Source organism: Nematostella vectensis, chromosome 5, assembly GCF_932526225.1.
Source record: "Nematostella vectensis chromosome 5, jaNemVect1.1, whole genome shotgun sequence".
Lineage (NCBI taxonomy): Eukaryota > Metazoa > Cnidaria > Anthozoa > Actiniaria > Edwardsiidae > Nematostella > Nematostella vectensis.
The window spans coordinates 4,044,316-4,061,592 of NC_064038.1; the positions used below are offsets into that span (position 1 = coordinate 4,044,316).

The 17,277-nt window shown below is 39.0% G+C and overlaps 3 protein-coding genes and 1 long non-coding RNA gene across 6 annotated transcripts; 1 reads left to right on the forward strand and 3 right to left on the reverse strand.

The window, feature by feature from the left end:
• Positions 1-16: 16 nt before the first annotated feature.
• LOC5517823 (DNA-directed RNA polymerase II subunit GRINL1A) lies at positions 17-7,861 on the forward strand. 3 transcript variants are annotated; one of them, XM_048728074.1, is made up of 5 exons: positions 17-230; positions 469-592; positions 3,888-3,990; positions 5,618-5,683; positions 6,341-7,861. In XM_048728074.1, the coding sequence occupies exons 1-5, from the start codon at positions 140-142 to the stop codon at positions 6,539-6,541; spliced, it is 585 nt and encodes a 194-aa protein (XP_048584031.1). In that variant the 5' UTR covers positions 17-139; the 3' UTR covers positions 6,542-7,861. The 3 variants fall into 3 exon arrangements, with proteins under 3 accessions (XP_048584031.1, XP_032218221.2, XP_032218222.2); XM_032362330.2 differs by having other exon boundaries at positions 17-225; positions 338-592; XM_032362331.2 differs by having other exon boundaries at positions 17-225; positions 338-592; positions 3,891-3,990.
• LOC5517824 lies at positions 6,912-9,346 on the reverse strand. Its single transcript, XM_001637774.3, has 6 exons — positions 9,177-9,346; positions 8,913-9,033; positions 8,572-8,631; positions 7,915-7,967; positions 7,756-7,831; positions 6,912-7,616 (listed from the first exon to the last, which is right to left on the reverse strand). The coding sequence occupies exons 1-6, from the start codon at positions 9,296-9,298 to the stop codon at positions 7,563-7,565; spliced, it is 486 nt and encodes a 161-aa protein (XP_001637824.2). The 5' UTR covers positions 9,299-9,346; the 3' UTR covers positions 6,912-7,562.
• Positions 9,347-11,661: 2,315 nt separating this feature from the next.
• On the reverse strand, positions 11,662-17,237 carry LOC5517767 (protein C1orf43 homolog). The gene is made up of 7 exons (XM_032362327.2): positions 16,890-17,237; positions 16,608-16,709; positions 16,093-16,213; positions 15,625-15,684; positions 14,131-14,291; positions 13,515-13,573; positions 11,662-12,642 (listed from the first exon to the last, which is right to left on the reverse strand). The coding sequence occupies exons 1-7, from the start codon at positions 16,989-16,991 to the stop codon at positions 12,378-12,380; spliced, it is 870 nt and encodes a 289-aa protein (XP_032218218.2). The 5' UTR covers positions 16,992-17,237; the 3' UTR covers positions 11,662-12,377.
• Positions 14,967-15,419, reverse strand: LOC125563165. The gene is made up of 2 exons (XR_007308177.1): positions 15,339-15,419; positions 14,967-15,176 (listed from the first exon to the last, which is right to left on the reverse strand). It is a non-coding gene; the product is annotated as an uncharacterized LOC125563165 (long non-coding RNA).
• Positions 17,238-17,277: the final 40 nt, after the last annotated feature.

The following is a 17,277-nucleotide window of genomic DNA, read 5'->3' on the forward strand; positions in this document are numbered from 1 at the left end:
AAGTTCTGGTCAGCGGTAGCAGGCGTGGTCGCCATTCTAAAATGGCGGCTCGTAGCAAGAGATTTGCTGCGCTTGTCAGAATGCGCAAAATGACGCGAAACTCCCTTAATATCAAAGGGTGATGTACTAAAAGAAGAGAATGGCTGAAAAGCGAGAACTACACACGCTTAGCAGGGTTGAACTGCTTGAAATGCTTCAAAGGCAGGAGAAACTACTAATTAACAAGTACTGTACGCATGTTTCATATTTTTGTTGAGTTCCCTCTGCATGTTATACTTACTTAAGTATTTATAAGTTTACAAAGTATGCAGTAAGATAACATTCCTCTTTCGCCTAGGCGGTTTGTTCAATCTCTTCCTGATAAAGGTGCAAAAATCAACAACTTGGTGGATAAGTTAAAAGGCCTGCTAGCATCAAAACAAGAGATGGAAGATTTATCGTGCAAGTTCGATGCCATCCGTGTGGATGGCGATCATGTAAAAGAGTCTGAAATGGACAGTGATGATGATGATGATGAAAACCTTGGCTGTTCAGAAGATAGCAAGATGACAACAACTGTAGTCAAAAGAGATGAAACAAGTTCTATGGCAAGGTGTGAAAGAGGGATAGATTGGAACTACTTTTATGTAGATACTTTTCTCAAGCCTAACGTCCTTTTTATGACTTTAATGCAGTGCTATTATACTCTAGCTGTATCCATTAAGGAGATCAGCTCAGCCCACTCATGATTCATTGCATTTTGTGGCAATAGTTTATTATTTTCCCATAGCTGTCAACTCACCCGCATTAGTTGGGTTTTACAAGATTTTGGACCTCATCACAAGCCTAATTTTTGTGAGAATGTTCATGCATTCTCTGTATCCACCCGCATTGGCTCTCTTGGGTTTTTACACATAAATGTATTTTAACCCATTGACTCCTGGCTTTTTTGGAGATGAATTTACAAAAAACAGACTGAAAACAGATACCTCCCCCCCTATTCTGAGTTTTATACAGCCCGTCAAAGTCAAACACAGCTGCACCTAGTCAGCGGTATCCAAGCTTTCCAACAGTGCTTTGCGGTCCCCACTTTTAATCCCTCGTCGATGTGCTGAAGCCAGCACAAGTTGATGGTTGCTTGTATTTTTCATCAAAAATACAGCTATGAGCACATTAGGGGAGTGTCTCAGGACATCATGAAGTCTTTTGGGGCATAATTGAGTGCTTTGCTTATGGATATTTGCAAGCAAAGGGGGATTCATGATGATTTTTTCTTGTTTGGCTTTGCCCGGATGAGAAAATAATTTTCTAATGAATCACCACAGCTCTCCTAAATGCTGTCTTTTCTGAAACCAAATTGATTGCAAAATTGTTTACACTGCTATTCTGGGTCTGTATGACCTGGAATTGATTCGTTTGGCTTTGGGGTGAAAAGACTTATAAAAAAACCATCTGACTTTGGGGAGAGGAGTGTTGACTGGCCCTCCCCTCGTGAATTTTCCCCTGTATCTCCCAGAATGCTTTGCAATACGTAAACATATTTTCGTGGTTGTACAATCCTTCAAGGAATGGGCATTGTGTTTTGAGGCCAAGGAAATGTACCTGGAGGATCAGAATAAAGGTATCTATTTGTGTCTTGAGCTGTGTTTGCTGATCTCTCTCCCTTGTGTGGTATTTTGAGCGTTTTATTGAGAGGGGTGATTCTGCTTTTCTTTCCTTGTTCGATTTGAGATTTGTCAAAGAACCTGTGCTATTATTTGGCTTAAGAGTAGATGCCAACACCTTGGTTGGATGCATATCTGCAAGACCATTTATCCCTTAGACTGATGCCTGAGTATCTTCATCTTGTTGTGTTTATTTTGAATTTATGAATTTTTTGGGTTGTGGGTACTTCCCAAAGCCGGTACAGGCCGGTTCAGGGGTCAATGTGTTTACCAACACACCCTAAAAATCATGCTTGCCTCACTGCCTGAGAACAATGCATTTTTCGCAAGCTTAGGTGCATACAACAGTGTAGGCAAATTCTGCTTGATATACAAACAAGCCTCCTTTAAGTTATGGCTGATATTCTAACAGATAATTCTTATGTTAAAACCATTAGGGAAACCACAGGGAGCCCAAATTCTATAAAAATATTTGCCTTTATAAATTCAAAGCAGCAGTGTCAACCCACTTTTGGTACTTTTCCTGTATATTCACCATCAAAGTAATCTTATCACAAAACCTTGCCTGAATCTGATGTTTTCTTGGGCATTTTTTTCTAAAAAAGCTATGCATATCATCCCTATCAATGAGTCCAGTCATGTCCAAGTAAAAAAAATTCTATTTTCTAGGTTAAAGATATTCACTTGCTAGAAATGGCATATATGTGATCCAATCCACTGGTGTATGTCACAGCACAAGTCTAAAAAGGTCTAGTTATTTTGATTAAAATCTAGGGGTGGTTGATTAACCCATTGACTCCTGGCTTTTTTGGAGATGAATTTACAAAAAACAGACTGAAAACAGATACCTCCCCCCCTATTCTGAGTTTTATACAGCCCGTCAAAGTCAAACACAGCTGCACCTAGTCAGCGGTATCCAAGCTTTCCAACAGTGCTTTGCGGTCCCCACTTTTAATCCCTCGTCGATGTGCTGAAGCCAGCACAAGTTGATGGTTGCTTGTATTTTTCATCAAAAATACAGCTATGAGCATATTAGGGGAGTGTCTCAGGACATCATGAAGTCTTTTGGGGCATAATTGAGTGCTTTGCTTATGGATATTTGCAAGCAAAGGTGGATTCATGATGATTTTTTCTTGTTTGGCTTTGCCCGGATGAGAAAATAATTTTCTAATGAATCACCACAGCTCTCCTAAATGCTGTCTTTTCTGAAACCAAATTGATTGCAAAATTGTTTACACTGCTATTCTGGGTCTGTATGACCTGGAATTGATTCGTTTGGCTTCGGGGTGAAAAGACTTATAAAAAAACATCTGACTTTGGGGAGAGGAGTGTTGACTGGCCCTCCCCTCGTGAATTTTCCCCTGTATCTCCCAGAATGCTTTGCAATACGTAAACATATTTTCGTGGTTGTACAATCCTTCAAGGAATGGGCATTGTGTTTTGAGGCCAAGGAAATGTACCTGGAGGATCAGAATAAAGGTATCTATTTGTGTCTTGAGCTGTGTTTGCTGATCTCTCTCCCTTGTGTGGTATTTTGAGCGTTTTATTGAGAGGGGTGATTCTGCTTTTCTTTCCTTGTTCGATTTGAGATTTGTCAAAGAACCTGTGCTATTATTTGGCTTAAGAGTAGATGCCAACACCTTGGTTGGATGCATATCTGCAAGACCATTTATCCCTTAGACTGATGCCTGAGTATCTTCATCTTGTTGTGTTTATTTTGAATTTATGAATTTTTTGGGTTGTGGGTACTTCCCAAAGCCGGTACAGGCCGGTTCAGGGGTCAATGTGTTAACCTGATTTCACAAGATTTCTGTCCAAGTTAAGTTGACAGCTATGCTCAATGAAAAAGTCACATAATGCATAATATATTTTAACCCAAGGAATAGCAAAACAGTGTTGTCAACAGCAATTTCAAAAGACAAATTCTTAGTTATTATAAACCCAGATCAGATATTGTGTATGTTTTCTAGGCTTTATTGCACCTACTTCATGATATTTCGATGCACAAATGTTCTGTTAGTGTATCAATTATTTCTGATCCACAACCAACTTAGCATACCATAAGGAATAGCAAGCCTAAATCCTCAAAGGGCAAATCTTATACCAGGGAAAGCAGACCTAGAAGAGGGCCCTAAGGAATAGCATTTGGGGCACTTGTTTATACCTTAAGGGATAAGGAAAAGCATATGTGACTTTTTTCTGGGTAGGACGCCCCAAGGATGACATACACTTGATATTTCACAGCAGCTGTTCGAAAGTGACTCAGTCTGAGGAGAAACCAGCAAAACCTAAGTCTTCCTGGGATTACGATTCAGCAGTGACTCACTCATGCTTCTACAAATGTGAGGTAGGTATATTGGCTTACAAACACTTTGAATCTGAGTGGAGCTTAGATAGGGTAACTCATTGCCACTTCATAGCTTTGATTTTATAAAAATGAATGAAACCCTGTTTTTTCTTGTATAACTCTTTGTTTGAAAACACCCTCTTTAGAAGCCAAGCTATATCTAATTTGTAGTGTGCATATCACATATGTATGTAGGTGTCATACCATGTAGGTGTCAAGGGGGATGCAACAATATGGTGTCGTGTGGTATGATGTCATCGATGACGTCACTTAAAGCAAAAAATGTGATAAAAAGCAAAAACATTCATATCTCTTGAAAGAAACATTGTTTCACAACCAAACTTGGCAGGTGTCATGTTTGTGTCAAGAGGGGGTGCAAAAATATGGTCATGTGATTTGTGACGTCATCGAGGATGTCACTAAAAGCAAAACTATAACGATTTCATTAAAAACAAAAATATCCATATCGCGTGAACAAAACATCATATAACAACCAATCTTGTTATGTGTCCTGAAGGTATCAAGGGGGGGGGGGGGGGCTGACATCATAAACACACAGAGAGATCAGCAAACACAGCTTAAGACACAAATAGATACCTTTATTCTGATCCTCCAGGTGCATTTCCATGGCCTCAAAACACAATGTTCACTCCTTGAAGGCTTGTAAAACCACAAAGATGCCTTTACGTATAGCAAAGCATTCTGGGAGATCCAGGGAAAAATTCACGAGGGGAGGGCCAGTCAACACTCCCCTCCCCAAAGTCAGATGGTTTTTTCTAAGTCTTTTCACCCCGAAGCCAAACAAATCAATTCCAGGTCATACAGACCCAGAATAGCAGTGTAAACAATTTTGGAATCAATTTGGTGTCAGAAAAGACAGCATTTAGGAGAGCTGTGGTGAACAGAGAAGAAAATCATTATAATCCACCTTTACTTGCAAATATCCATAAGCAAAGCACTCAATTATGCCTCAATAGACTTCATAATGTCCTGAGACACTCTCCTAATATGCTCATAGCTGTATTTTTGATCAAAAATACAAGCAACCATCAACTTGTGCTGGCTTCAGCACAACGACGAGGGATTAAAAGTGGGGACCGCAAAGCACTGTTGGAAAGCTTGGATACCGCTGACTAGGTGCAGCTGTGTTTGACTTTGACGGGCTGTATAAAACTCAGAATAGGGTGGGAGGTATCTGTTTTCAGTCTGTTTTTTTGTAAATTCAGCTCAAAAATAGCCAGGAGTCAATGGGTTAAAATAAAAAAATATATATATTTCATTAAAGAAACATTGTGTGACAACAAAACTCGGTAGGTGTGATATATGTTTCAAGTGTGGTGCAATGAGACACGTGACCAATCACATCAATAAATTAAAACTACCCAATAGCTGAAACATCGTATGCCAACTAAACTTGTTGTGTGTCATGTAGATGGGGGGGAGGGGGCATAACAAGTTGGTCGCGTGGTCTGTGAAATCGTTGTTGTCGTCAAAAACAGAAATATAATAATATTTAATTATTATTATTATTTGGAGCTTTAGGCAATGTCTAAATCTATATATTATATAGATTGGTTGGTATGATTCATTGATAATATTCATTGATTGTTTTTTTTATTCTCTCTAGAGGGCAAAATCATTACCAATTGAGGAGTCTGTTCAACTTCAACAAGAACAAACAAAGCATCACCAGGTATTTAAGATAGCAAAGCTAAACATTGTACCTCAATATGTTAAAAAAATCAACAAAGAAGTACTTTACTATAGACCCATCACAGCCTCAATGTTCTTTCTACAAAAACAACATCTGTTGAGTCGCTGAACCCACAGTTACTGTAGCAATAGCTATTTGAGGCAGGAAGCTAGTATTCTAAAGTATAATAATCACTACAGTACAGTACTGTGTAATACTTTACCGTCCAATGTTTTTTTACTGATAAGTTGGGCCATAAAGTTTCTATTTTCTTATGAACTTTTTGCTCAAATGGAGAACACAAGCAAGTCAAATCTGGATATTCATTATTTGTAAGCAATCTTCAATTTCTCCTTTTGAATACAAACAGTCAAGCAAATTAAAAATTGATAGAATTTGAAACTAATATAATATCTAACAAACTTTTTCTTTTTTTTATGCTGCTAGATGTTGCTGCTTATTGTAATTGCTTTGCTGTTGCCTTCTGTTTTTCTTTTTTTTTCTACATTGTCTAATAAGTTAATTAGATTTGCCTCCCTTTTCTACTAGATTGCTTTAGAATAGACTTAAATAGCTTAGTACATTTTTCTGCCATATACTGCAAGCCATGCATATTATATGCCCAAAATAGTTTATTGATTTCATGTATTTCTTAAGGAACTCGTGGCAGCACATGCTGCTATCCGACTCCAAGAACAACTCAAGAATGCTGAAAAAAGCAGCTCGTCTCTTCCTAAATTCTCTAGTCGTGAATCTCAGTACAAGTACCGTGATGTAAATGAAGATAAGGTCTACCTGCAGAACTGGGAGCCATTCGGTGACAGTAACAGCGAGTCAGGCTCAGATAGAGAAGATTAATAACAAAAATAAAAACTATTATCTAATCCTGATAACGTATAAGTATGGTCGTGATGTAACTAAAAGACTTCCTGCCTGAAGGACTTAAAACACAGTCACCCGTACTGAGGTTTGCAAATATCAGACTTTCCAATGTGATGGTAACACACCCTCAAAATTATCTCCATTTAAATACTGGGTTTTATAAAAAAACAGATTACAAATATGAGCCAGCTTTTGACAGCAATAAAGATTTAGGATTTAGACAAAGAAAGATTCATTCTCCTAGCTTACTGTCTGTCTTTCTAATGCTGCAGTAACAGGCAGCAAAGATGAGCCAGAAATGGAGAGACTTCTGTTGATTGCTTCCAAGATGATAAAATATGGTGAATGCAGAGCAAATAAATGATTTTTAATCTTTAATATTACAGATTGTGCTTATTTACAATAGAATACAATAATCTTTATTTATAGCGGGAGAGTGAGAGTTTTCTAACTAACAGCCCTTGCATTTGAAAAACAGCATCTTTCAAGTGCAATGCAAAGAGATGTGTAGGTATTTTGTTCATGCTTGCCTTACTTGAGCTCAAAGTGTATATAAAAAGGCATCAATAAATAGCGCCACATAATGTATTGTATATCATACAAGGCATCAAAAAGAGAAATAAGTTCAATACTGTACTACTTACAGTGCAACCAGTAAAACCGTGAAAACCTAAAATATGTGTGGAATGTTTATTGTCTTCTGACGAGACTTCCAGACTTGAGACATGTTTCTAGTTGACTGTTTGAATATCTCTAGAGTGATTGGTCAGAACAAACATTCCATACATATCTCTGGTGTTCACTGGTTTTTTGGTCGCGCTATAAATGAAAATCAATATTTGTAGATCATACAACGGAAATTCTGCATTTGCATTGTACTGCCGGTAAAACACCATTATATCTGCAAATTTTGCAATAATTTTAATAACTGTACATTTTGCAAATGATTGTGCAGGTTTAGTGATTAATCTATTCTTGACTAGAAACATTTTACTTTTTACTGTGCATCACTTAATGAAGAAAGTGTTATACCAAGATGGTCACAGAGCTCCTGGAAAATAAAATTTTCAAAAATATGTCAATAAAATTTTTAGAAAAAAAGTGGAAAAACCAAACAACTTCTGTCCACAAGGAGATTTGATGCTATGGCCAATTGAGTAACTAGACTGTTACCAATTTGTTTCTCTTACCTGTAACATACTTAGCTGAAAGGAGTTCTTATTTACTCCTTTAAAGAGCTTTGTTTTGTCAATAATTCTAGCACATCTGAAATGAAATAGAGTGACTAAACATGAATTTAGAGGCTCTATAGGAATCAATTAAAATAATGTTTAAGAAAATCAACTTACCGTTGAAAATCCAATTCTACATCTGTTATTTCTTTATTGATTGATTCTAGACTCTAACAAAGAAAGAGGGAAAATTTCCAATTTCAAGAGATGGATTTAAAAAGAGGAAAAAATAATGTTCAGGTAGTGCCATAAATAGTTTTAGATGCAACAATTTTTGCATCCACATTTTTTTAACATCTAATGCTTCATAAGGCCGGGGTGACTCAAAACAGATGGGGGTGATCGTCGGCAAAATCGATTTTAGACCTAAGGGAGTGCACTTTGGGCGTGGTCAACAGAAATTCTTACCCCTAAGAGATAGCAAATTGGGCGTGGTCAAAGGAATTTTTAACCCTAGGAGATGGCAGAATCTGAAAAAAAAAACGTTTAGTATCCCCTTAGGAATAGCAGTTGGGCAAATTTTTTATCCCAAGAGATGGCAAAATGGAAAAAGTCCTTCATCACCCCCTAGGGGATGGCAGGTGGTCTAAATTTTATACCAAAAAGATGTGACGATCACCCTTGTCTGCTTTTCTGGAGAGTCTCCCCCCCCCCCCCCCCCCCACTGGGTTCAAAATTGTGCCGATGCGGAAAATCCCTTGTTGTCAGACATTCTATTGTTTTTACAAATGGTACAATGCAATAAGTGTGGATATGTATTCATCTTTTGCCAACCTTTTCCAATACTTTTTTTTCGTTCTGGTTTGATTGCGTTGTTATGTCCAGTCTCCTACTCTGTTGAAAAAAATAGTCCAGAAAATGATTTGTATTTCTTTAACTTACTTATCATAGACTGCCTATATACATATCACAGACAGACTATAGATTGCCTAGATAAATGGCCTAGAGTACATAATCACAAACGGCCTCATCATTACCTATATAATTATATTTATGATTATATACAGACTGCCTAGATAGACAGCCTACGTATCTGACTCTTTCCTCAGTAATGTTTGAATTACCATTAGGAGGTGTGTTAGGTATGGTACTTAAAATAACAGAGTGTTACTTACATTCTCCATCTCGCGTCTTTTTGATGCACAGTGTTGTTTTATGTTCCGTCTAACAAGGGCCTTGATTTTCTTTCGCTTTAATTGGAATGACCGGTACAGGATTTTCACATCTTCATGATCCCTTATTACAAACAGTAAGAAGAAATCAAATTTGAGTACAGCATATTAAAGTCTTATATTTGAATTTTTCATATTTCGCGCGTAAAACATCAGAAAACAACTCTTAAACGTGATAGATTCAGGATCTACCTCTCTTTTGCATACCTGAATTGCTTTGGAAAATGCTCTCTGAATTCGTTTAGAGTATACGTGTTGCAAACCTCGGGGCAGAGAAGAAAATCATTTAGAGTTTTGCTCAAGTCGATTTTGTTTTCACAGTCCGCCATTTTAGAAAGCTAGACCCCAGGACGCAAACAATACCACAGGTTTCCCGCATTCAAGCTCCCGTTTCTCTGCAAAGTCTCTCCATTTTTGGTGCACCCGGGTTAAAACCGTGAGCATGTACTCGGTATTCACTTTATTCCCTTAGAGTTCTTCATTGCTCTCGGGAGTTCCTTTATCTTGTTATCAAAAATTGAAAAACGTAGTAAAAGTTATATTTGTATTGAATAAATGCAAATTAAGATATCCGAAAAGGGATATAAGCAAAGGGGACCGAGTGTGAGCAAGGAATATGAACTTGACCGAAAAACGGAGAACAAGAGGAGCAAGTAATTCTTGACCGAAAAAAAGAACGTAATGAAATAAAAAAAATTTTTGACACACTTTTTGTAATAAACTATTTTTTTTAAGCTTGAGTGAGTGTAAAAGGTTTGTGAAGAGCCGGATTCGTGGTATGAGAGGGGGGGGGGGGGGGGGTTGGGGGGAGGAGGGCGCGGCCCACCCCTAGATCCGCCCCGGGAATCTGTAGGGGCGTGATTCGTAACTTAAAACCTAAACCAAAAAAAAGAGAACGTAATGTAATTCCCTTTTTTTCAAAGTTTGAGTCTTTCCTAGATTTTGGGTGTATTTCTAAAGCGAATTGAATTGATTTTTATCGTAAACAATATAATAATAGCAACCAAGGGTGACGAAGCTGTCTGTAAAACTATTTATTGACAGATACTACGATGAAAATCTTTGGGTGCGTCAGATTTGATAACAAAGTGCGTCAGCTTTTTTATAACAAAGTGCGCGTTAGCGTTTGCCTGCAATGGCTTTTTCTCGGTGTTTTTTTTAGCCGCCATCGTTTTTGCTCAAAATCCAAGAAGGCGGCTACGAATCGGTCAAGGCCGGTTTTTCGCTATAAATACCACTCACCGCCCTTCCTGCTGTACGACCAATGCAGACACCTTGCCACTACGCCGCCATTAATGGACTCTATTACCACCAACACCTCCACCACCTCTTGAATTAGCATCTGAGACTCTACACTTCAAATCGCATGATTTTTTATTTTTGGACGCTATATTTAGGTTTGATACCCCCACACCTGATTCCTGTGCCAAGGAAAATATAAACTTCAGAATTTGAAAAGCTCCTAAGAAATTCGAGGAGAGTACTTTACTACGACAGGCTTTTTACTGTATTTTCTAGGCTTATAGAACACAAAACATCTTAGATTGCGTGAATTTCAATGAAGCTTGCTTTTGTGGTTCTGCGGGCACAAAAAATGTCATATGCACGTGCGTGACTGGACAAAGAAGTAAAAAGGCTAAAGGCATACTAAAGGCAGCGATGTAGACCCAGGCCGTACTGTTCTGCACATGATGACGACATCACTACATTACTATAGCAACACAACCATTCCCAAGAGACGCAAGCTATATCTCAGTCTCTATCTCAGCGAGCTGTGCGTGGCGTAACCGACTAAGACAGGCCTGGGATCCTGGTTATTGCCTCCCCATTAATGCGCGGGTACCTCAGGCTCCTTTGTGTTGTACAGTTCGCTAGATAGCGGTGCTGGGGCCGGAATCTCCAGCTTAGCCGTAAAGCTTTAGCTGCCATACGGAGTTTCAGCGCATGTATGGAAGTATGGTCTATTTTTTTCTCATTTTACCGGATCTAGACGAGGTTCGATTCTCGGCCATGTCCTCGAATTGTTTGTTTTTTTCACTGTTTACCAGTTACAATTCCATATTCCTTGCTTATTCTTTGCTCACTCCTGTTTTCAGTATTTTGGTCAAGTCCATATTCCTTGCTCATCTTTGTTCCCCTTTGCTCACCACCATTCTCCGTCGTTCGGTCAAGTCTATATACCTTGCTCACCCCTGAGCTCAGTTTTTCGGTCAAGTCCATATTCTTTGTTCGTCCAGCTCCCCTTTGCTCATCCCCGTTATTATTCTTTTCGGTCAAGTCCATTTTCCTAGCTTCTTGGAGCAAGAGTAAAAAAAAAAACGCAACCCCGTCCTATTCTAGGCACATATACCCCCGCCCCGTGTTCTCCCCTACCTCCCCCTCTTTGTACTATTTTCATGACCCTTCTATGAACCCAGGAGGCACACCCTAGCTGTGAGACACCGCAAAGGAACCAGGGGCGGATCCACAAGTTTCAAAAGGGCTGGGGGAAGGGGGAGGGGCGAAGCAAGGGTTTCAAGAAAGTAGGGCCGGATGTATTTGTTCTTCCGTGGATTTGCTTATATTTGTTGTAAGCCAAATAAACATGGGGAGCGGAGGGGCTCGGCCCAGGTCCACCGGCTGGGGTCAAATTCCATGCAGATACCAGCAAGAGTCCCTGGTGCCTATGCCCAGCGGGTACATTGGACTGTGATTCGTCAATACTCATGTTTTCTTCAGGCATTATTTTGACATTCAGGAGTTCTTCTCACCACATACATTTTGTAAGCTCTTGCCGTCTCCAGGAGTAATCAAAACCCTTTAGTCCGCTTTTGGTTCGTCAGAATATAGCTGTTGATTACAAGGTTGACTACACACCCAAAATTACGTGCCTTTTTGGGTGGCGAAATCCCGCCAAAAAAAAAACCTTTACACCCGTCACGCCAGAGAGAGAATAAAGAAGTAAAATATTTCATTGAAAAAAAAAGCCCTTTCTGACAAATATTCATAAGCGCTGAATAAGTTGCTTTTTGTTGTTGTTTTTTTGGCGTACGCGAGTTTGCCAAAGAAAGGTCACGTGATTTCTAAGTGCAAGACTACTGCACTTAAACAAAATCTTTCTCGTCATCTTTTTGTCAGTATACTATGAGTAATGATTCAGAAAAGTTATAATAAACTAGTCTTACAACCTGTATGCAGGCCATTGGTAGTGTTTCATATCGAAAAACCCAGATGCCATCTTGGATTGAGGATTTTTAGAGAAAAAATAGGAGACGAGTGTCCAACATGGCGTCTACGATCCCTCGTGGCTGGTTTTTCGCGATAAAAAGACCAACAAACATCCGGCTTGGCCACGACTATCTCCATCTGTTCACTGTCTTGATTGCAATGTGCCAGTTCGATTCGCCAGTGCGATTTTGTGCGGCCCATTTATGCAACTGCTTTGTCGATACTATCGACATCTGCTTCACCTGTGATCTTAGGTTCAGTCTGAATTCCCGGATCCGTTTCCTGTGTAGACGGCCCCTCCCCGGGATCCATTATAGTTGAAGGTGGGGGACCAATTGTGTTGGGTTTTTTTGTGGTCTTGATGTCAGAGCTGGGTATTTTTGCACTGGAAAGTTTTTTCTTCTTAGGTTGTTTGTTTGAGCTGTTGATAATCAGGCTCCCTGGGACATTGACATACAAACGCACCCTGTGAACCAAGATTAGAGTCAAATGCAGTATCAAACCAGTATTCAGATGATATTTTGTCACAGAAAACTCGACCCATTGGCTAACTGACTGCCATTTGGGTTGTGTACAAAATAAAGACATAAACCCTAAAAGCGTAGACCCAATAACCAAGACCAAATAACGACACTGTAAAATAGATTGGTTGATGCTTCAGAATTTTTCAAGAAGAGTTGAATTATCAGAAATTGCTTATGGATGTTTTTTTCCTAGATTTCAAGCCAGAACAGATAAAGAGACGATATTTAAAATGTAAACATCATGAAGCCTGCCATCCAAACACAACACTTTAGAATATCTGAACTATTAGATTACAAGGATTAAGCAAGAAAATAATTTGCAAGTTATGTAGTGTTATGTTAAAGAAGATGTTTGTGAAAGTCAGCAAGAAAACAGACAGGATTAAAAAGGGAAGAATACTAACGGACAGTGGAGCAGTTTATATCTTTGTTGCATTCAGATAATAGGAGGAACAGTATCCACGCTTGCCATAGAAAGGTGATCAAGATTCACCCTAGAATACACAAGCATACAATGGCTATATAGGTCTGCCCCTAGGTAAATTCACCCTAGAATAAATGTGTAAACATTAGATAAAAAGGTATGATTTTGGGTTAACTCACCCTAGAAGACAGGAATAAAGATGCTTTAAAGTGAACTTACAAAGCAAAGTTTTATGTTAATATAAGAAGAAACTTCAGTTACATCAAGACTACAAAGGCAGATGGAAGAACAGATGTAATTGATTGAGGCATATGACTTATGAAATAGTATACCTAAGATGAGAGAACAGATGAAACAATTGAAGCATACGACTTATATGTAATAGCATACCTGTCCTTTAGTTGTTCCACCAGATATGCAAACTTCTTATACTGAATATTCCCAAACTCCTGACAAAAAAAAAACAGTTGTGTCATCTTTAGCTGCTTGCTCTGTTTTAGTATGGTGTTTGCAAGCTGCCATTTTGTCATCTTAGCAAAATACCTTGTGTGAGAATGCCCTCATTTCTGTCGGCTGATTTGGAAATACTATTGCTTAATCAAAATTGGTAAACACCGTACAGTATAAACCTTATTAGATATTTTTAATTTTAATTTTAAATTAAATAAAAAGGTGTATCTGACAAGAAAATTCACCACTGTAACATTAACTACTGAAGGTCTATTTATTTGGTAGTCAACATTCACTATCCTTCACTATCCCAAAAGGTGGCTGCCAATGCTTTTTGCTAAATTTGTTGTTGTGCGACTCCAAAATTCCTTTCTTCGTTTGGAAATAGCGCGTAGTCAATCAAACCAAACAATCAAAACCAGAAAATCCGCCCAAAAGCTTTTGTCTGACTACGCGCTATTCCCAAACGAGACAAGGATTTTGAATTCGCCGTGGTCGTGCAACAACGAATTTGGCTATAATGGAGGCACCATTGACTCTATAAGTTATAAGTTACCTTTGGTTCAAAGCGGGCATGTTCATACATGTCTGCCAGCTTGTCGATGGTGTCATCGCCTTTCTTGATCACTTGCTGTTGCTGCAGCATTTTAAGGTAACTGCGAACTGGCTGGCTCTTACGACGATTGTACTTATGACTGACAGAACATATCAAGTCATCTAGGGGAGAAAATACTCATTAATTAAATAAACAAATAAATCATTAAATTAAAAGCTATAAATCCCCCTCACAGATTAAGTGCTGAATTACACAAATGCAGAAACAAGGTGGTGCAGTCCAAGGCATTGAAGGAATAGAGGGAGCCCACAGAAGCCCATCCTCAGGGACCCCATTCGAAATGAGTGTGAGTCTTGTCACAGACTAGAAGCACTACGATGTTTCTGCAGTATATTTCGTATCGCAATGATGCACAAAATTGTTCATTTCTAACAGGACCCTCGGTCCACTCTTCGATGATCCTATTGGTGTTAGGGCATTCTCCAATGTACGCAGAAGGTATATTACCTGCTATTTCATAAAGGAGCTGAGCGGGCAAAGACATGATCCGATATTGTGCCCAAGTTTCTTCCTGCTCGCTCAACCCTTTGCAGACTCCAGGCAAAATCTTATCCCGAGACTTTAACCAAACCAAACAGGTTTGTTACTTCTGTGTTTGTGTAGTGTTTGTGTAGTGTTTCTGAGCATGAGGTTTGCCTGCTTTTCTAGTTCCCAAGGATCACTCTAATTGGTCTCATTATGATTTAATTATATGATGAGACCAATCAGAGAGCGAGTTTGATTTAGTTTTTAGAAATGGGTTTTACAGAGCAGTTGCCCAGGGCGTCTTTCATTGCTCTTTCTTTCTCACGCGCTCCCTGTGTGCCCGATCTCTGCGACGCCCTGGGTCCCTGAGGATGCCAGAAGCCACCATATCATTCATGTCTGACCATGGAACGTAGCTTAGTTCTAAATTGTTAGTTTTTGTTGAGGGAGGGAAGTGCTAGAACCCCCTAACCCAACTTATTGAGAATCATTACCTCGGTTCCCCCTCAATATACACTTACCTCGGCTCCCCCTCAATATACACTTACAACGGCTCCCCCTCAATATACACTTACAACGGCTCCCCCTCAATATACACTTACAACGGCTCCCCCTCAATATACACTTACAACGGCTCCCCCTCAATATACACTTACAACGGCTCCCCCTCAATATACACTTACATAGCTACTGTATTCACTAAGGTTTGTATTTAACACTGATACAGGGGTGCATGCCCTCTATCAATCAATAACACTAAGTTTTGTATTTAACACTGATGCAGGGGTCCGTGCCCTCTATCAATCAATAATACAAAGTTTTGTATTTAACACTGATGCAGGGGTCCGTGCCCTCTATCAATCAATAACACAAAGTTTTGTATTTAACACTGATACAGGGGTCCATGCCCTCTATCAATCAATAACACAAAGTTTATGTCCAATGGTCAAATAAATGTAGAATTCTTACCAAGTTCTCCCATCTTATCCATGGCCTTCATGCGGTATTTATAGCTGCGAGAATATTGGTCTGAGGAGCAAACAAACATCTTACAGAGGTTATGGATAACAGCACAAATGTAATCCAAATACTACAAAATGTGGTCAATATTGAAAATTTTTAAATCAACAATGCTGTAGGGAAGAGTACAGTATGACTTGCTTAAATAACTAAGTAGGACACAATTGAAATCCCTGGTCAGTTCATCTTCTATTCGCTGTTTATTATTTTCATTCTTTTTCTCTTCTTTTTTCTCTACCCATATATTCTTCGTTCCTCCCTTTTTGGGAAAAGTCATAATCTAACAAAACTAAAAAACAACTTAAAGAACATACAATTTGGAAAAATGTGCTTATATTCAGTAAAACAATGTGTTTTATATAAACAGGATGACAAAATCGTGGCTGACAGACACTTTAAAGTTCAAAAGAATTTCACCTGGAGGGGAGTCAAAGGAGGATTCATCAGCTGGTCTGTTGAACTGTTCTGACATCATGCGAGGCTCTATTCTCAGATGGGATATTCTTTTTAGCTGGTTCTCGATCTGTCTGGTGAGAGGCTGTTATGGACAAAACATAATGGGCTAAGTCATACATGGAAACTGCTCTGGACAACACCTTTATTAAACTCTGTACTGAAAAACAAGATTCATATAACTTGATTTTAACAAGGCCAACTTTCAAAATCAATTTTTAAGTCTAGTCTCCCAGGGCAGGACAACTTCACAATACATATCCACAATAAGTCTGTGATAGGGCATCAAAGCTCAATTTCTTCAGAACGAGTAGAAAAAAACTAGGTAAATGCAACTAAGTGGGCAGGTACTCTGAATTTTAGGTCTTAGGATTACTTTTCTGGGTCCCTGGAGATACTAATTCTATGTATGATGGAGAAACTAAATTCTATGTATACTATATAAGTTATAATTTAGAAGGCATGACTAATATCCTCACCCGAGGTGCGTCAGCTCCAATAGAGGTGTGTGGCCCCCGTCTTGAGATTAGTATCATTCTTAGAATCTGTCTCTTGACAATGATTACAATCATCAATCCAATCTTAAAAAAAGGAATACAAATTTAGCAATCAACATGAAGATAAGGCAGCCAGTTTAATACTAATGCTGCAATCAACATGTACTCACCTTGGCTTGAGTGATGATTTTGAACATTTCATCTTACATGATGGATATTTACTTAATTCTGAAAGTATTTTACAAATCCCTCATTTGAACTTACCGCTATTGTGAACACAATGGTCATTACAAGCCCTACGCCACCGAATTTCTTCAACAGAACAGCGTCAGTATCGCTGACTGGCTCCGTAACTTTATCGTCCATTGCTGAATCTCAGTAACGACCACCCTATTTTGCTCTTCTCGGGTGAGTGAAGTTCAGCGTGGATTCCTTTCCTGTTTGCACATTTTTCCCATTTTACCTACACTTAATAAGATCACCTTCTAGTGATCCACTGATAGTTCTGTGTGGGCTACAGGACTCGCCCATTTCTTGCTGGGTAAAAGAGGTGGAAGTAGAGAATGCGTACTTCGAAATTCAAAATGGAGGCTACGCGCCTGTGATATTTTTTTGTCAGCGGATGTGTAATGCTACCACAGTTATCCCACAC